This window comes from Pristiophorus japonicus, chromosome 3, assembly GCF_044704955.1.
Source record: "Pristiophorus japonicus isolate sPriJap1 chromosome 3, sPriJap1.hap1, whole genome shotgun sequence".
Classification (NCBI taxonomy): domain Eukaryota; kingdom Metazoa; phylum Chordata; class Chondrichthyes; family Pristiophoridae; genus Pristiophorus; species Pristiophorus japonicus.
Window position 1 is genome coordinate 228698196 of NC_091979.1, and position 17548 is coordinate 228715743.

The 17548-nt window shown below is 48.1% G+C and overlaps 1 protein-coding gene across 1 annotated transcript in view; it reads right to left on the reverse strand.

The window, feature by feature from the left end:
- taf5 (TAF5 RNA polymerase II, TATA box binding protein (TBP)-associated factor) overlaps positions 1–2321 on the reverse strand; it is a 19580-nt gene extending 17259 nt beyond the window's left edge. The window contains exon 1 of the mRNA XM_070876389.1: positions 1691–2321. Within this exon, the coding sequence (XP_070732490.1) occupies positions 1691–2319 (629 nt within the window). The 5' untranslated portion in view covers positions 2320–2321. The remainder of the gene's footprint in view (positions 1–1690) is intronic.
- Between the last annotated feature and the right edge of the window lie 15227 nt (positions 2322–17548).

Below are 17548 nucleotides of genomic sequence, written 5' to 3' on the forward strand. Positions count from 1 at the left end.
AGGGGGGGGGAGAGGCGGTGGGGGGAGGGGGGGGAGAGGCGGTGGGGAGAGTGGCGCTGGGGGGAGGGGGAGAGGCGCTGTGGGTGGGGGGGGAGAGGCGCTGTGGGTGGGGGGGGAGAGGCTCTAGGGGTGGGGGGGGAGGGGGGAGGGGAGGGGGGGGGAGGGGGAGGGGGGGTAAGGCACTTTGGCTGGGGGAGGCATGCACTTGAATCTTGGGATGCGAAGTTCCAGTGACACATTCCGGTGAAACTTCAGGGTGTAGCCTATCCTCCAAGTGGACCAATCAGAAACTAAGGATGGAGCATGTTGGCCATTTTGGCAGTACAAATAAACGCGTCCTTTTATTATATAAACCCCTCACTTATAGAAGAATTGCCGTGCCTCCCTCTGTCTACCAGCTGTTTAAATATTGATGTTCCATATTATTTTATATTAATTATATGAGCCCCTCACTTGTTGAGGAAGTTCCGAGCCTCCTTCTCATGCTCACTGTGCCCCAGCTCCGTGAGATGTCTATATATTATATATTGTATTATCAGCCCTCACTTGTGGAAGAAGTGGGGCGCCTTCCTCTGTAAACCAGCTCTGCCAGATGTCTGTCTAATATGAGATAGGTGTTATATTATGGACCCTCACTTGTGGAAGAAGTGGCGTCTCCCTCTCGTACTCAGTGTTCCAGCTGTGACATGTCTAGATACTGATGTTATATATTGTTATATTACATGATTTGAGGTAAGTGGGATTAAACTGGATAACCTCTTGTTGGCTGGCTCAGATACGATGGTAAATACTTCAGGGAATCAAATACGGCCAGTGATCTCCTGGACGGGTTGGAGAGGAATTTTCCCAGATTTTTTTCCCCCCGTTGGCCTGGGTTTTTTATCTGTTTTTTTGCCTCTCCCAGAAGATCGCACTGGGGTGGAGTGTAAAATGTTGTGATGCATGGTGTGTCGCAATTGTGTGGGATGGACTTGTTGGGCTGGATGCTCTCTGCCTTTCACCCATTGTTCATAGGTTTACATGCAACCTTCAGGGCTGCTGACCGAAGGCCATGTGGCTCTTTGTTGGCAGGCGCGGACACGATGGACTGAAATGGCTCCCTTCTGCGCTGTAAATTGCTATGTTTTCTATATTGTTATGACATTATTTGATGTTATATATTGCTATATTGTGATTTGCTATACCCGGTCTGACCGATGCTCACTTGTGACAGAAGTTACACCTCCCTCATGCCCAGTGCTCCAGCTCTCCCAGATGTCTATATACTGACGTTATATATTGTTATGACATGATTTGATATATATTGTTACATTAGATTTTGATATAACTATATATATATTACATGATTTGATCTTGTATATTCTATTATACATGATTTGATGCTACATATTAACATTTGATGTTATATGTTGTTATAATGCCATGATTTGATGCTATATATTGTTATATGCCCTGAGTTAATGCTTTATATTGCTAAATACCATGATTTGATGTTATATGCCTTAATTTGATGCTATATGCCATAATTTGATGCTATATGCCATGATTTGATGCTATATGCCATGATTTGATGCTATATATTACTATATTCCATGATTTGATGCTATATATTACTATATGCCGAGTTGATGCTATATATTGCTATATGCCAGGATTTGATGCTATATATTGCTATATACCCGGTGCTGACCTGTGGAAGAAGTGGCGCGCCTCCCGCTCATGCTGGTTGTACACCAGCTCCAGGTACAGGTGCACGAACACCGGGTACAGCAGGGTGGACAGCTCGGCCTTGAAGGCGTCGAGCGCCGCCTCGATGAACGCCTTGAGGCCGCTGTAGTACTCGTCGTAGAGGCTCGGGTCGCCCTGGTTGCTGTAGGCCGACAGTACCGAGCTGACGTCGGGCTGGTGCACAGAGTCCGAGCCGCGCTGGCCAGCCGCCCGCAGCAGCGACTCCTCCAGCGCCTCCTGCACGTTGGCCTCCTTGCGCAGGATCTCCTCGGCCTCCTTGAAGTGGTTCTTCTTGAGGAACTGCAGCACGGCCAGCAGCGTCTGTCGGTCGGTGAGGCCGGGCCCTGGGGCCGGCGCTGAGGCCGGGGCCTGGCCCGGGGAGGGAGCGGGGACCGCGGCCGGGGCCGGGGCCGCCACAGGCACCGCAACAGGCCGGCTGGGCTCCGGTGGGCTCTCGCTCGGCTCCGTCTTGGGCACCAGGGTCGGGGAGGGGGTAGGGGACGGGCTGGGCCCCGGGGAAGGGGCTGGAACCGGGCCCGCGGTCGGGGAAGGGCCCGAGACCTCGCTCGGCGGCTCCGGCAGCGCCGCCATTTTCAGCAGCCGCCTGGTGCGCTTTGCGACACCCGCCGCCCTTAGTAAACAGCGCGCCGTTCCGCCATACGGCAATGCTGGTAGAGCTCGCTCACAACTTCGCAACGCTTCGGGCAAAATCTGCTTTACGGATTTGTCACCTTTTAAAGGGACAGGCCTCTTGTTCAGGGTGGGCATATGTCAGAGTGAGGCCATTCAGCCCATCTTCATTCGTCCATCCAGGACAACCCCAAACTAAAGCAATATACTGCGGATATTGGAATCTGGAATAAAAACAGAAAATGCTGGAAATCTCAGACAGTCAGGCAGCATCTGTGGAGAGGCACCCTAAACTACCCACACTGCAAGTTGTGTCTCAGTGTGTGCGGATAACCCCACACATCACACCGGGATAGGGAATCCCCATAAATCACATGGATAGGGAATCCCCATCCACACATCATCATCATCATCATCATCATAAGCGGTCCATCAAAGCGAGGATGATTTGCTTCCACGTCAAAAAAAGGCTGAGTTCACAGGGGTTTCGAAAGAAGAACCCGAACTACATCCTCAAGGGTGGAAGATGCCTATGCGTGTATTTTTTTAATGTGTGATGGCTGTTGCACACTAGCCACCACACGGGCTTGACAGAACTAGGTCTTGGTCCAGTGGCAAGGATTACCCAAGACAAATAGAGACCCAGTGTGCACACATATCGCAGTGTGGGCTGGTCCGTGCTGCACCTGGGCCCCAACTCAAGCCTCTCCAGGGCCCCGATCACATCGCTCCACAGACAGGGATAGGGAACTCCATACATTACACAGGGATAGGGAATCCCCACACATCACACAGAGATAGGGAATCCCCACACATCGGTACAAGTCAGCATGGATTTATGAAAGGGAATTCATGCTTGACAAATCTTCTAGAATTTTTTGACGATGTAACTAGTAGAGTGGACAAGGGAGAACCAGTGGATGTGGTGTATTTGGACTTTCAAAAGGCTTTTGACAAAGTCCCACACAAGAGATTAGTGTGCAAAATTAAAGCACGTGGTATTGGGGGTAATGTATTGACATGGATAGAGAACTGGTTGGCAGACAGGAAGCAAAGGTCCTTTTCAGAATGTCAGGCAGTGACTAGTGGGGTACTGCAAGGTTCAGTGCTGGGATCCCAGCTATTTACAATAAACATTAATAATTTGGATGAAGGAATTGAATGTAATATCTCCAAGTTTGCAGATGACACTAAGCTGGGTGGCAGTGTGAGCTGTGAGGAGGATGCTAAGAGGCTGCAGGGTGACTTGGACAGGTTAGGTGAGTGGGCAAATGAATGGCAGATGCAGTATAATGCAGATAAATGTGAGGTTATCCACTTTGGTGGCAAAAACAGGAAGGCAGATTATTATCTGAATGGTGACAGATTAGGAAAACAGGAAATGCAACGAGACCTGGGTGTCATGGTACATCAGTCATTGAAAGTTGGCATGCAGGTACAGCAGGCAGTGAAGAAGGCAAATGGCATGTTGGCCTTCATAGCGAGAGGATTTGAGTATAGGAGCAGGGAGGTCTTACTGCAGTTGTACAGGGCCTTGGTGAGGCCACACCTTGAATATTGTGTACAGTTTTGGTCTCCTAATCTGAGGAAGGACGTTCTTGCTATTGAGGGATTGCAGTGAAGGTTCACCAGAGTGATTCCCGGGATGGCAGGACTGACATATGAAGAAAAACTGGATCGACTAGGCTTATATTCACTGGAATTTAGAAGAATGAGAGGGGACCTCATAGAAACATATAAAATTCTGACGGGATTGGACAGGTTAGGTGCAGGAAGAATGCTCCCGATGTTGGGGAAGTCCAGAACCAGGGGTCACAGTCTAAGGCTAAGGATAAGACCGAGATAAGAAATTTCTTCACTCAGAGAATTGTGAACCTGTGGAATTCTCTACCACAGAAAGTTGTTGAGGCCAGTTCGTTCGATATATTCAAAAGGGAGTTAGATGCGGCCCTTACGGCTAAAGGGGTATGGAGAGAAAGCAGGAATGGGGTACTGAAGTTGCATGATCAGCCATGATCATATTGAATGGTGGTGCAGGCTCGAAGGGCTGAATGGCCTACTCCTGCAACCATTTTCTATGTTTCTATGTTTCTATCACACAGGGATAGGGAATCCTCACATATCACACAGGGACAGAGAACTCCATACATCACACAGGGATAGAGAAATCCATACATCACACAGGGATAGAGAATCCCATCCACACAAAGGGATAGTAAACCCCAACAGAGCACAGAGGGATATGAACCCCAGTACATCATATAAGGATAGGAACCACGATACCGCACAATCTGTAACCTCATCGTTCCGCACATCCCTAACTGCTTGCCCCACCTGTGACACTGATGGTCTGACCACTTTGGGGAATGATTGATCTGCTAAGATGTCACTGAGCTTTGCGTAAGAGAAAATAGAAATTAATTTACAGAAAGTTAGGATTTCATTGATCTCCCAAGGTTACTGGTGTTGGTTTTCAGTGATAACTAAATGAAAACATGTCACTTAGGAAAGAAAAATATATTCATTAGTGATAACTGGTGGCATGTTGCTAAATGGTGTTAATAATTAACTCATCACAATAATGTTTAAACAAATGTTCCCTGTCGCCCACTAACTCAATCCTGCTCCCCGGCCACTGTCTCAGGCTGAATCAGAATGTTCAGACGCTCACTAAGACTGCCTATTTCCACCTCCGTAACATCGCCCATTTCCTCCCCTACCTCAACCCAACTCCATATCCTCTCCTTCAGTAGGGCTGCTGACTTCCACCCCCATAATATGACCCACCTCTGCCGCTACATTAGCACATACACAACAATTCCAATTTTAGTATATCTGTAAAGCATGCACTTCCATGTTCCGCCACCAGGGAGCTCATCCTGAAGTTCCAAGGGATCCCAGCAGCCATTGGGAGCACTGTATAATAAGCCGGCCCCTAAGGCCTGATCCTCACTCTGGAGTGTCTTATGAAAGACTGAGGTCACTGTTACTTTAATCTCCCTGTGTGCAGCCTCATCTGTGTTAGGAACACAATAACTGGCGACGAGAATACGAATCCAACGTAAAGATACAGCAAACTGTGGGCATCCTGGAGAAATTCTCGGAGGGTGAGGACTGGGAAGCCTATGTCAAATGGCTAGACAAGTACTTTGTAGCCAACGAGCTGGACAGAGAAGGAAGCGCTGCAAAAAGGAGAGCGGTCCTCCTCACAGTCTGCGGGGCACCAACCTACAGCCTCATGAAGAATCTTCTGGCTCCGGTGAAACCCACAGATAAGTCGTATGAGGAGCTGTATACACTGGATCGGGAGCATCTTAACCCGAGGGAGAGCGTGCTGATGGCGAGGTATCGGTTCTACACATGCCAGCGATCTGCAGGTCAGGAAGTGGCGAGCTATGTTGCTGAGCTAAGGCGACTAGCAGGACAATGTGAGTTTGATGGATAACTGGAGCAAATGCTCAGAGACTTTTTTGTATGGGGCATTGGCCACGAGACTATCCTATGAAAACTTTTGACTGTAGAGACACCGACCCTCAGTAAGGCCATTGCGATAGCACAGACGTTTATGTCCACCAGTGATAACACCAAACAAATCTCTCAGCACACAAGTGCTAGCAATGTTCATAAATTAACTGGAACTGTGTTTGCGAGCAGAAATGTACAGGGCAGAACTCACGAGTCTGCAACTGCCAGCAGGCCTCAGGTGACCCAGATGAATCAGAGTCCCCAACAAAGGATGAATGCAAGGCAATTCACACCTTGTTGGCGTTGTGGAGGCTTCCATTCAGCCTATTCATGCCGCTTCAAAGGGTATGTTTGCAAGAGCTGTGGAACAATGGGGCACCTCCAACGAGCTTGCAGATGAGCTGCAAGCTCTGCAAAACCTGCTAACCACCACGTGGCAAAGGAAGATCAGTCCATGGTGGATCAAAGCAATTTTGAGCCTCAGAGAGAGGAGGCAGATGCTGAAGTACACTGGGTACACACATTTTTGACGAAATGTCCACCTATAATGCTAAACGTAAAATTGAATGGCTTACCCGTAGCCATGAAACTGGACACTGGCGCTAGCCAATCCATCATGAGTAAAAAGATATTTGAGAGACTGTGGTGCAACAAGGCATTCAGATCAGCCCTGAGCCTCATCCACACAAAACTGAGACCGTACACCAAAGAGCTTATCACTGTCCTGGGCAGCGCCATGGTCAAGGTCACTTACGAGGGCACGTTGCACGAACTGCCACTTGGGATTGTCCCGGGCGATGGCCCCACACTGCTTAGAAGGAGCTGGCTGGGCAAAATCCGTTGCAACTGGGATGACATCCGAGTGCTATCATATGTCGATGAGGCCTCATGTACCCAGGTTCTTAACAAATTTCCTTCCCTTTTTGAGCCAGGCATTGGAAACTTTTCCGGGGCGAAAGTGCGGATCCACTTGGTCCCAGAGGCACGACCCATTCACCACAAGGCGCAAGCGGTAACTCACATGATGAGGGAGAGAGTGGAAATCGAGCTGGTTGGCTGCAACGCGAGGGCATCATTTCCCGAGTGGAATTCAGCAAGTGGGCCAGCCCGATTGTTCCAATACTCAAAAGTGATGGCACGGTCAGGATTTGCGGTGATAATAAGTAACTATAACCATTTCTCGCTACAGGACCAATACCCACTACCTAAGGCAGACGACCTATTTGCGACGCTGACAGGAGGCAAGACATTCACCAAGCTCGACCTGACTTCGGCCTACATGATGCAGGAGCTGGAGGAGTCTTCGAAGGGCCTCACCTGCATCAACACGCACAAGGGACTGTTCATCTACAACAGATGCCCGTTTGAAATTTGGTCGGCTGCAGCGATCTTCCAGAGAAACACGGAGAGCCTACTCAAGTCGGTACCACGCATGGTGGTTTTTCAGGACGACATATTGGTCACGGGTCAGGACAACGTCGAGCACCTACAAAACCTGGAGGAGGTCCTCCAGTGACTGGATCGTGAAGGGCTGCAGCTGAAGAGGTCGAAATGTGTCTTCATGGCAACAGAAGTGGAGTTTTTGGGTAGAAAGTTCGTGGCGGACGGCATTCGGCCCACAGACGCCAAGACAGAGGCTATCAGGAATGCGCCCAGGCCACAAAACGTCACAGAGCTGCTGTCATTCCTGGGACTCCTCAACTATTTTGGTAACTTTCTACCGGGGTTAAGCACCCTTTTAGAGCCCCTACATGTGTTATTGTGCAAAGGTGAGAACTGGGTATGGGGAAAACACCAAGTAATTGCTTTTGAGAAAGCCAGAAACATTTTATGCTCCAACAAGCTGCTTGTATTGTATAACCCGTGTAAAAGACTTGTGCGAGCACGTAATGCGTCGTTGTATGGAGTTGGGTGTGTATTACAACAAGTTAGCGCTGTGGGGAAGTTGCAACCTGTCGACCATGCCTCCAGGAGCTTGTCTAAGGCCGAGAGGGCCGACAACATGATTGAGAAAGAGGCATTAGCGTGTGTGTTCGGGGTAAAGAAAATGCATCAGTACCTGTTTGGCCTCAAATTTGAGCTGGAAACCGATCACAAGCCCCTCACATCCCTGTTCGCCAAAAACAAGGGGATAAATACTAATGCCTCTGCCCGCATACAAAGGTGGGCACTCACGCTATCAGTGTATAACTAAACCATCCGCCACAGGCCAGGCACCGAGAACTGTGCGGATGCTCTCAGTCAGCTACCATTGCCCACCACGGGGGTGGAAATTGCGCAGCCTGCAAACTTGTTGATGGTGGCGCAGCCCACAGACTTGTTGATCGTCATGGAAGTGTTTGAAAATGATAAATCACCTGTCACGGCCCACCAGATTAGGACTTGGACCAGCCAAGATCCTCTGCTGTCCCAAGTAAAAAACTGTGTACTACATGGGAGTTGGGCCAGCATCCCCGTTGAAATGCAAGAGCCAATCAAGCCATTCCAGCGGCAAAAGGACGAGCTGTCCATTCAGGCAGACTGCCTGTTGTGGGGTAACCGTGTAGTGCTACCAAAAAAGGGCAGGGAGACGTTCATCTTGGATCTCCACAGCACACACCCGGGTATAGTAATGATGAAAGCGATAGCCAGATCCCACGTGTGGTGGCCCGGTATAATGACTCTGACTTAGAGTACTGTGTATGGCAATGCAGCGTATGTGCTCAGTTGAGCAACGCGCCCAGAGAGGCACCACTAAGTTTGTGGTCCTGGCCCTCCAGACCATGGTCGAGGATCCATGGCGGCTATGCGGGCCCGTTTCTCGGTAAAATGTTCCTGGTGGTGGTGGATGCTTTTTCAAAATGGATTGAATGTGAAATAATATCGGGAAGCACCGCCACCGCCACCATTGAAAGCCTGAGGGCCATTATTGCCACCCACGGCCTGCCTGACATACTGGTCAGTGACAACGAGCCATGTTTCACCAGTGCCGAATTTAAAGAATTCATGACCCGCAATGGGATCAAACATGTCACCTTGGCCCCGTTTAAACCAGCCTCCAATGGGCAGGCAGAGCGGGCAGTACAAACCATCAAACAGAGCCTTAAACGAGTTACAAAAGGCTCACTCCAAACCCGCCTGTCCCAAGTACTGCTCAGCTACCGCACGAGACCCCACTCACTCACAGGGGTGCCCCTGGCTGAGCTACTCATGAAAAGGGCACTTAAAACCAGACTCTCGCTGGTCCACCCCAACCTGCATGATCAGGTAGAGAGCAGGCGGCAGCAACAAAATGTAAACGATGGTCGCGCCACTGTGTCACGGGAAATTGATCTGAATGACCCTGTGTATGTGCTAAACTATGGACATGGCACCAAGTGGATCATGGGCACGGTGATAGCTAAAGAAGGGAATAGGGTGTTTGTAGTCAAACTAGACAATGAACAAATTTGCAGAAAGCACCTGGACCAAACGTGGCTGCGGTTCACAGACTGCCCTGAACAACCCACAGCAGACACCACCTTTTTTGAGCCCACAACACACACCCAAAGGATCAACGACACCATGCCGGACCAGGAGATCAAACTCATCACGCCCAACAGCCCAGCAAGGCCAGGCTCACCTAGCAGCCCTACAGGGCCAACAACACACCAGAACAGACATTTGTACCGAGGCGGTCCACCAGGGAAAGAAAGGCTCCTGACCGTCTCACCTTGTAAATAGTTTTCACTTTGACTTTGGGGGGGGGGGGAGTAATGTTGTGTATCTGTAAAGTATGCACTCCCATGTTCCGCCACCAGGGAGCTCATCCGCTGAAGTCCCAAGGGATCCCACCATCCCTTGGGAGCACTGTATATAAGCCGGCCCCTAAGGCCTGTTCCTCACTCTGGAGTGTCTTATTAAAGACTGAGGTCACTGTTACTTTAACCTCCCTGTGTGCAGTCTCATCTGTGTTAGGAACACAATAGGAATGATACAGAGAAGATTAGCCCATCAGCTGCTGAAGCCCTCATCCATCACCTCTAGACTTGACTATTCCAATACTCCCCTGGCCAGCCTCCCATGTTCCACCCTGTATACTTGAGCTCATCCAAAACTCTGCTGCCCATGTCCTAGCTCGCACAAAGTCCCATTCAACCATCACCCCCTGTGCTCACTGACCTACTTCCAGTCCGGTAACGCCATGATTTAAAATTCTCTTCCTCATGTTCAAATCTCTCCACGGCCTCGCCCCTCCCAATCGCTGTAACCTCCTCCAGTCCCACAACCCCAACCCCCAAACTCTGACTCCAGCATCTTGTGCTTCATCCCAACCCCTCCCTTCACCCTAGCACTGGCAACTGTATGGCTCAGAGACGTGGACCATGTACATTACACACCTCAAATCGCTGGAGAAATACCACCAACAATGTCTCCACAAGATCCTGCAAATCCCCTGGAATCAGGCCAACATCCCCAGCATCGAAGCACTGACCACACTCGACCAGCTCTGTTGGGCGGGCCACATTGTTCGCATGCCTGACACAAGACTCCTAAAGCAAGCGCTATACTTGGAACTCCTACATGGCAAGCGAGCCTCAGGTGGGCAGAGGAAATGTATCAAAGATACCCTCAAAGCCTCTCTGATAAAGTGCAACATCTCCACCGACACCTGGGAGTCCCTGACCAAAGACCGCCCTAAGTGGAGGAAGAGCATCCGGGAGGATGCTGAGCAACTCGAGTCTCATCGCCGAGTACATGCAGAAAGCAAGCACAGGCAGCAGAAGGAGCGTGTGGCAAACCAGACTCCCCACCCATCCTTTCCCTCAACCACTGTGTGCCCCACCTGTGACAGAGACTGTAATTCCTGTATTGGACTGTACAGTCACCTGAGAACTCACTTTTCGAGTGGAAGCAAGTCTTGATTCCTCGATTTCGAGAGACTGCCTGCGATGATACTGGCAACGAGTCTTCAGCCAACTAGATGGAGCTGCTGAGTGCCATGTTGCTGTTATTTTACCTCCCCACCCCCCCACCCCCATGCCCTGTCCTAGTTGGGTGGAGGGGTGGGAGGGGTTAAAATCTGGGCTTTAATTGGCCCAGGCTGGTATTTTATGGTTTTTTCCCCCCCAATATCTTTTGACCTTGTGGGAACGAGGGAGTGAAGTGCCTGGATCCTGTGTTTGGCATTCCCCAGAGTACAGCTGTGCCCTTCACACGTTGTGGGGATTCTATAAAGAGCAGCTGTGAGCAGGACTGGACACACCTGTGACGGAGCGTGTGAGAGGTGAGTCACTGTGTCTAATGCTTCGTTCCTTACCGGCAACATTTGCCACTTCTGCCCATGGCTTAAAGACAGTTACCTTTAAATTCCTAATTGAGGAGATCGGTGTCGGCTTGAGTTCCACAGTCAGAACAGCACCACTGGCAGGAGGAGTGCGAACCAGAGGACACAGAATGAAAGTGTTGACAAAAGAACCAGAGGGGGAGATGCGGAAAACGCAGCGAGTTATTGTGATCTGGAATGCGCTGCCTGAAAGGGCGGTGGGAGCAGATTCAATAGTAACTTTCAAAAAGCAATTGTGTATACATACTTGAAAATAAAACATTTTCAGGGCTATGGGGAAAGAGCGGGGGAGTGGGACTGATTGGATAACTCTACCAGAGAGCTGGCACAAGCATGATGGGCTGAATGGCCTCTTTCAGTGCTGTATCATGTTTGGATTCTAAGACTTGGAAAGAATGTGAGAGAGAACGAGGCCATTAGAGAAGTAGAGATTAGTGGACAACTAGCATGGGTTTTACAAGCCTGAAGATTTTTTTCTGTTCAGACTCTCTGGATTGCCTGCTGTGTTGTCTGCCCGGTGCCAGGGTTAAGGACGTCTCCTTTGGGCTGGAGAGAAACTTGGAGTGGGAGGGAGAAGATCCAGTTGTCATGGTCCATGTGGGTACCAACGACATAGGTAGGACAAAGAAAGAGGTTCTGCTGAGGGTGTATGAGCAGCTAGGGGCTAAATTAAACAGCAGAACCACAAAAATAATAATCTCTGGATTATTACCTGAGCCAGGAGCAGGTTTGCCTAGGGTAAATAGGATCAGAGAGATGAATCTGTGGCTCAAAGACTGGTGTGGGAGGAATGGCCTTCAATTCATAGGGCACTGGCACCAATACTGTGTTAAGAGTGAGCTGTTCCATGGGACGGACTTCACTTGAATCAGGCTGGGATCAGTGTGTGTGTGTGTGGTTGGGGGGAACCAGAGTGTGACAGGAAGGGACAGAGCATATACACATAAGACAAAATTAAAAGCTCTGTATCTGAATGCACGCAGCATTCATAACAAGATAGATGAGTTGACGGCACAAATAGAAATAAATGGGTATGATCTGATAGCCAATACAGAGTTGTGGTTGCAAGGTGACCAAGGCTGGGAATTGAATATTCAGGGGTATTTGCCATTTCGTAAGGTTAGGCAGAAAGGAAAAGGAGGTGGGGTAACTCTATTAATAAAGGATGAGATCAGTGTAGTAGTGAGAAATGATATTGGCTCAGAAGATCAAGATGTAGAATCACTTTTGTAAAGTCCTTACTCTACAGTATGAAACCACACGAGTTGTGTACAGACCTCCAAACAGTAGTAGTGATGTTGGGGAGGGCATCAAACAGGAAATTAGGGGTGCATGCAAAAGGTGCAGAGGTTATCATGGGTGACTTTAATATGCATATAGATTGGGCAAACCAAACTGGAAGCAATACGGTGGAGGAGGATTTCCTGGAGTGCATAAGGGATGGTTTTCTAGACCAATATGTCGAGGAACCAACTAGGGGGGAGGTCATCTTAGACTGGGTGTTGTGTAATGAAAGAAGATTAATTAGCAATCTCGTTGTGCGAGGCTCCTTGGGAAAGAGTGACCATAATATGGTGGAATTCTACATTAGGATGGAGAATGAAACAGTTAATTCAGAGACCATGGTGCAGAACTTAAAGAAGGGTAACTTTGAAGGTATGAGGCGTGAATTGGCTAGGATAGATTGGCGAATGATACTTAAGGGGTTGACTGTGGATGGGCAATGGCAGACATTTAGAGACCGCATTGATGAACTACAACAATTGTATATCCTTGTCTGGCGTAAAAATAAAAAAGGGAAGGTGGCTCAACCATGGCTATCAAGGGAAATCAGGGATAGTATTAAAGCCAAGGAAGTGGCATACAAATTGGCCAGAAATAGCAGTGAACCCGGGGACTGGGAGAAATTTAGAATTCAGCAGAGGAGGACAAAGGGTTTGATTAGGGCAGGGAAAATAGAGTACGAGAGGAAGCTTGCAGGGAACATTAAGACGGACTGCAAACGTTTCTATAGATATGTAAAGAGAAAAAGGTTAGTAAAGACAAATGTAGGTCCTCTGCAGTCAGAATCAGGGGAAGTCATAACAGGGAACAAAGAAATGGCAGACCAATTGAACAAGTACTTTGGTTCGGTATTCACTAAGGAGGACACAAACAACCTTCCGGATATAAAAGGGGTCAGAGGGTCTAGTAAGAAGGAGGAACTGAGGGAAATTCTTATTAGTCGGGAAATTGTGTTGGGGAAATTGATGGGATTGAAGGCCGATAAATCCCCAGGGCTTGATGGACTGCATCCCAGAGTACTTAAGGAGGTGGCCTTGGAAATAGCGGATGCATTAACAGTCATTTTCCAACATTCCATAGACTCTGGATCAGTTCCTATGGAGTGGAGGGTAGCCAATGTAACCCCACTTTTTAAAAAAGGAGGGAGAGAGAAAACAGGGAATTATAGACCGGTCAGCCGAACATCGGTAGTGGGTAAAATGATGGAATCAATTATTAAGGATGTCATAGCAGCGCATTTGGAAAGAGGTGACATGATAGGTCCAAGTCAGCATGGATTTGTGAAAGGAAAATCATGCTTGACAAATCTTCTGGAATTTTTTGAGGATGTTTCCAGTAGAGTGGACAAGGGAGAACCAGTTGATGTGGTGTATTTGGACTTTCAGAAGGCTTTCGACAAGGTCCCAAACAAGAGATTAATGTGCAAAGTTAAAGCACATGGGATTGGGGGTAGTGTGCTGACGTGTATTGAGAACTGGTTGTCCGACAGGAAACAAAGAGTAGGAGTAAATGGGTACTTTTCAGAATGGCAGGCAGTGACTAGTGGGGTACCACAAGGTTCTGTGCTGGGGCCCCAGCTGTTTCATTTTACATTAATGATTTAGACGAGGGGATTAAATGTAGTATCTCCAAATTTGCGGATGACACTAAGTTGGGTGGCAGTGTGAGCTGCGAGGAGGATGCTATGAGGCTGCAGAGTGACTTGGATAGGTTAGGTGACTGGGCAAATGCATGGCAGATGAAGTATAATGTGGATAAATGTGAGGTTATCCACTTTGGTGGTAAAAACAGAGAGACAGACTATTATCTGAATGGTGACAGATTAGGAAAAGGGGAGGTGCAACGAGACCTGGGTGTCATGGTACATCAGCCATTGAAGGTTGGCATGCAGGTACAGCAGGCGGTTAAGAAAGCAAATGGCATGTTGGCCTTCATAGCAAGGGGATTTGAGTACAGGGGCAGGGAGGTGTTACTACAGTTGTACAGGGCCTTGGTGAGGCCACACCTGGAGTATTGTGTACAGTTTTGGTCTCCTAACTTGAGGAAGGACATTCTTGCTATTGAGGGAGTGCAGCGAAGGTTCACCAGACTGATTCCCGGGATGGCAGGACTGACATATCAAGAAAGACTGGATCAACTGGGCTTGTATTCACTGGAGTTCAGAAGAATGAGAGGGGATCTCAAAGAAACGTTTAAAATTCTGATTAGTTTAGACAGGTTAGATGCAGGAAAAATGTTCCAAATGTTGGTAAGTCCAGAACCAGGGGTCACAGTCTAAGGATAAGGGGTAAGCCATTTAGGACCGAGATGAGGAGAAACTTCTTCACCCAGAGAGTGGTGAACCTGTGGAATTCTCTACCACAGAAAGTTGTTGAGGCCAATTCACTAAATATATTCAAAAAGGAGTTAGATGTAGTCTTTACTACTAGGGGGATCAAGGGGTATGGCGAGAAAGCAGGAATGGGGTACTGAAGTTGCATGTTCAGCCATGAACTCATTGAATGGTGGTGCAGGCACGAAAGGCCGAATGGCCTACTCCTGCACTTATTTTCTATGTCTATGTCTATGGACCCACTGAACCTCGGCGTCCATCGATTTGCCCCAAATCATCCTGCCTCAAAGAACCCTCTTCTGGTCCATCCGCCTCATATATTAGTCTGGTTGCAGACTTCCTGCACATTCGAGCTAAGTGGCCACTGAGATTGCAGTTCCTGCAGGCAAACTGTTGAAATCTGCAAGATCTAGCTGAGTGTTTTCCCCCACACTCCAGCATAAGTTAAAGTTTCCATTGTTGGGAACAAAGGGACTATGGCCAGGCATTCCGTGCTGACTGTCCCTTTGACTGCTCTTAATTACCCTATTAGTGGGTGTCAATGGCCCCATCCCGGGCCGCATTGTTCACTGTGATGGCGTGAATGTCCGTTCAGCCTGCCATTGTCTCTTTTGAAGTCCTACTCTGGGATCTATTGCTGCCTGGGGAGTGTCGGACTGCCCCTGCCTGCCTGCGGGGCTCTGAGTCACATTGATGTTGACTACCTGATCCCTCGCCGTGTTAGAGGCAGAATTGCGCGCGTGTGTTATTTTCGTCTCTTCCTCCCCCGCCCTGAAAGTTTGAGCTATCAACGCCACTGCTTCCAAGGTCAAATCCTTGGTCTCAATTAATTTGCGGAAAATTCCCGCATGACCGATGCCCTCAATAAAGAAGTCCCTTAGCATCTCCCCCCTGCAGGGGTCTGTGAACTTAGAGGCTGGCCAAACGCCGGAGGTCCGCTGCTCTGTCCTTCACGACGTTGGTGGGTGTAGAATCTGTGTCGGGCCATATGTATGCTACTTGCCGGTTTGAGGTGCTCCCCGATCAATTTGCTAAGTTCTTCAAAGGTTTTGTCCGCCGGCTTTTCGGGTGCTAGTAAGTCCTTCATGAGCGCGTAAGTCTTTGGTCCGCAGATGGTCAAAAGATGAGCCCTTTGCTTGTCAGCTGCTGCATCCCCCAGCCATTCTTTCGTAACAAAGCTTTGCTGAAGCCTCTCGACAAAATCGTCCCAGTCTTCCCCCAACACAGTACCGTTCCTCTGTGCTACCGGTGGTCATTCTCGTGGGTCGTGAATTCCCATTTCTCATCGCCAATGTAAAGTCATTCCTCTACAGTATGAAACCACACGAGGCACATTCTGGGGACCAGGTCACTCTGTGACCTTAACGCTTTATTCACAGGAATCCAAAGACAATGACCCTGCGTGGGACCTCCCTTTTTATACTTGTGTGATCAGGTAAGGACTGTCTCCTAAGTTCACCCCTTGTGGTCAAGGTGTGCATCTAGGTTGAGTGTATACAGTAATACGTGGTGTTACATTGTGGTTACATACATGACAACTTTGGGTGGAGATAAGAAATAATAAGGGAAATAAGTCACCGGTGGGCGTAGTCTACAGGCCCCCAAACTGTTGCACACTGTTGGACAGAGTATAAATCAAGAAATAATGGAGGCTTGTAAGAAAGGTACGGCAATAATCATGGGCGATTTTAAACTTCATATTGATTGGACAAATCAAATTGGCAAAGGTAGCATTGAGGAAGAGTTCATAGAGTGTATGTGGCATGGTTTCTTGGAACAATACATTGTGGAACCAACAGGGAGAAGGATATTTTAGATCTGGTAATATGTAAGGAGTCTGGATTAATTAATGATCTTGTACTGAAGGATCCTCTTGGAAAGTGTGATCATAACATGGTAGAATTTCAAATTCAGTTTGAGGGTGAGAAAACTAGGTCTGAAACTAGTGTCCTGAACTTAAATAAAGGCAATTACAAAGGTATGAAAGGAGAGTTGGTTAAAGTGGACTGGGAAAATACATTTCAGGGCAAGACTGTAGAAAAGCAAAGAAAACTCTCAGCAAAGATTTATTCCAGTGAGAAAGAAAGACTCTAAGAGAAGGATGAACCCTCCGTGACTAACTAAGGAAATAAAGGATGGTATCAAATTGCAAACAAAGACATACAATGTTGCGAAGGACAGTGGGAGGCCAGAGGATTGGGAAATTTTAGAAATCTGCAAAGGACAAGTAAAAAAAATGATAGAGAGAAGATAGCATATGAGAGTAAACTAGCAAAAAATGTAAAAACAGATAAGTATTTAAAAAGGAAGAGAGTAGCTAAAGTAAACATTGGTCCCTTAGAGGATGAGACTGGGGAATTAATAATGGGAGACTTTGAACAAATATTTTATATCGGTCTTCACAGTAGAAGACACTAAAAACATCCCAATAATTGATAATCAAGGAGCGATTGGGGGGGGGGGTACTTAAAACAATCAATTAGAGAAAAAGTACTAGGCAAACTAATGGGAATAAGGCGGACAAGGTCCCTGGACCCGATGGCCTGCATCCTAGGGTCTTAAAAGAAGTGGCTGCAGAGATAGTGGATGCATTGGTTGTAATCTACCAAAATTCTCTGAATTCTGAAGAGGTCCCAGCGGACTGGAAAACCGCAAATGTAACGTCCCTATTTAAAAAAGGAGGCAGACAAAAAGCAGGAAACTATAGTCCAGTTAGCCTAACATTTGTCATTGGGAAAATGCTGGAGTCCATCATTAAGGAAGTAGTAGCAGGACATTTAGAAAAACATAATGCCGTCAAGCAG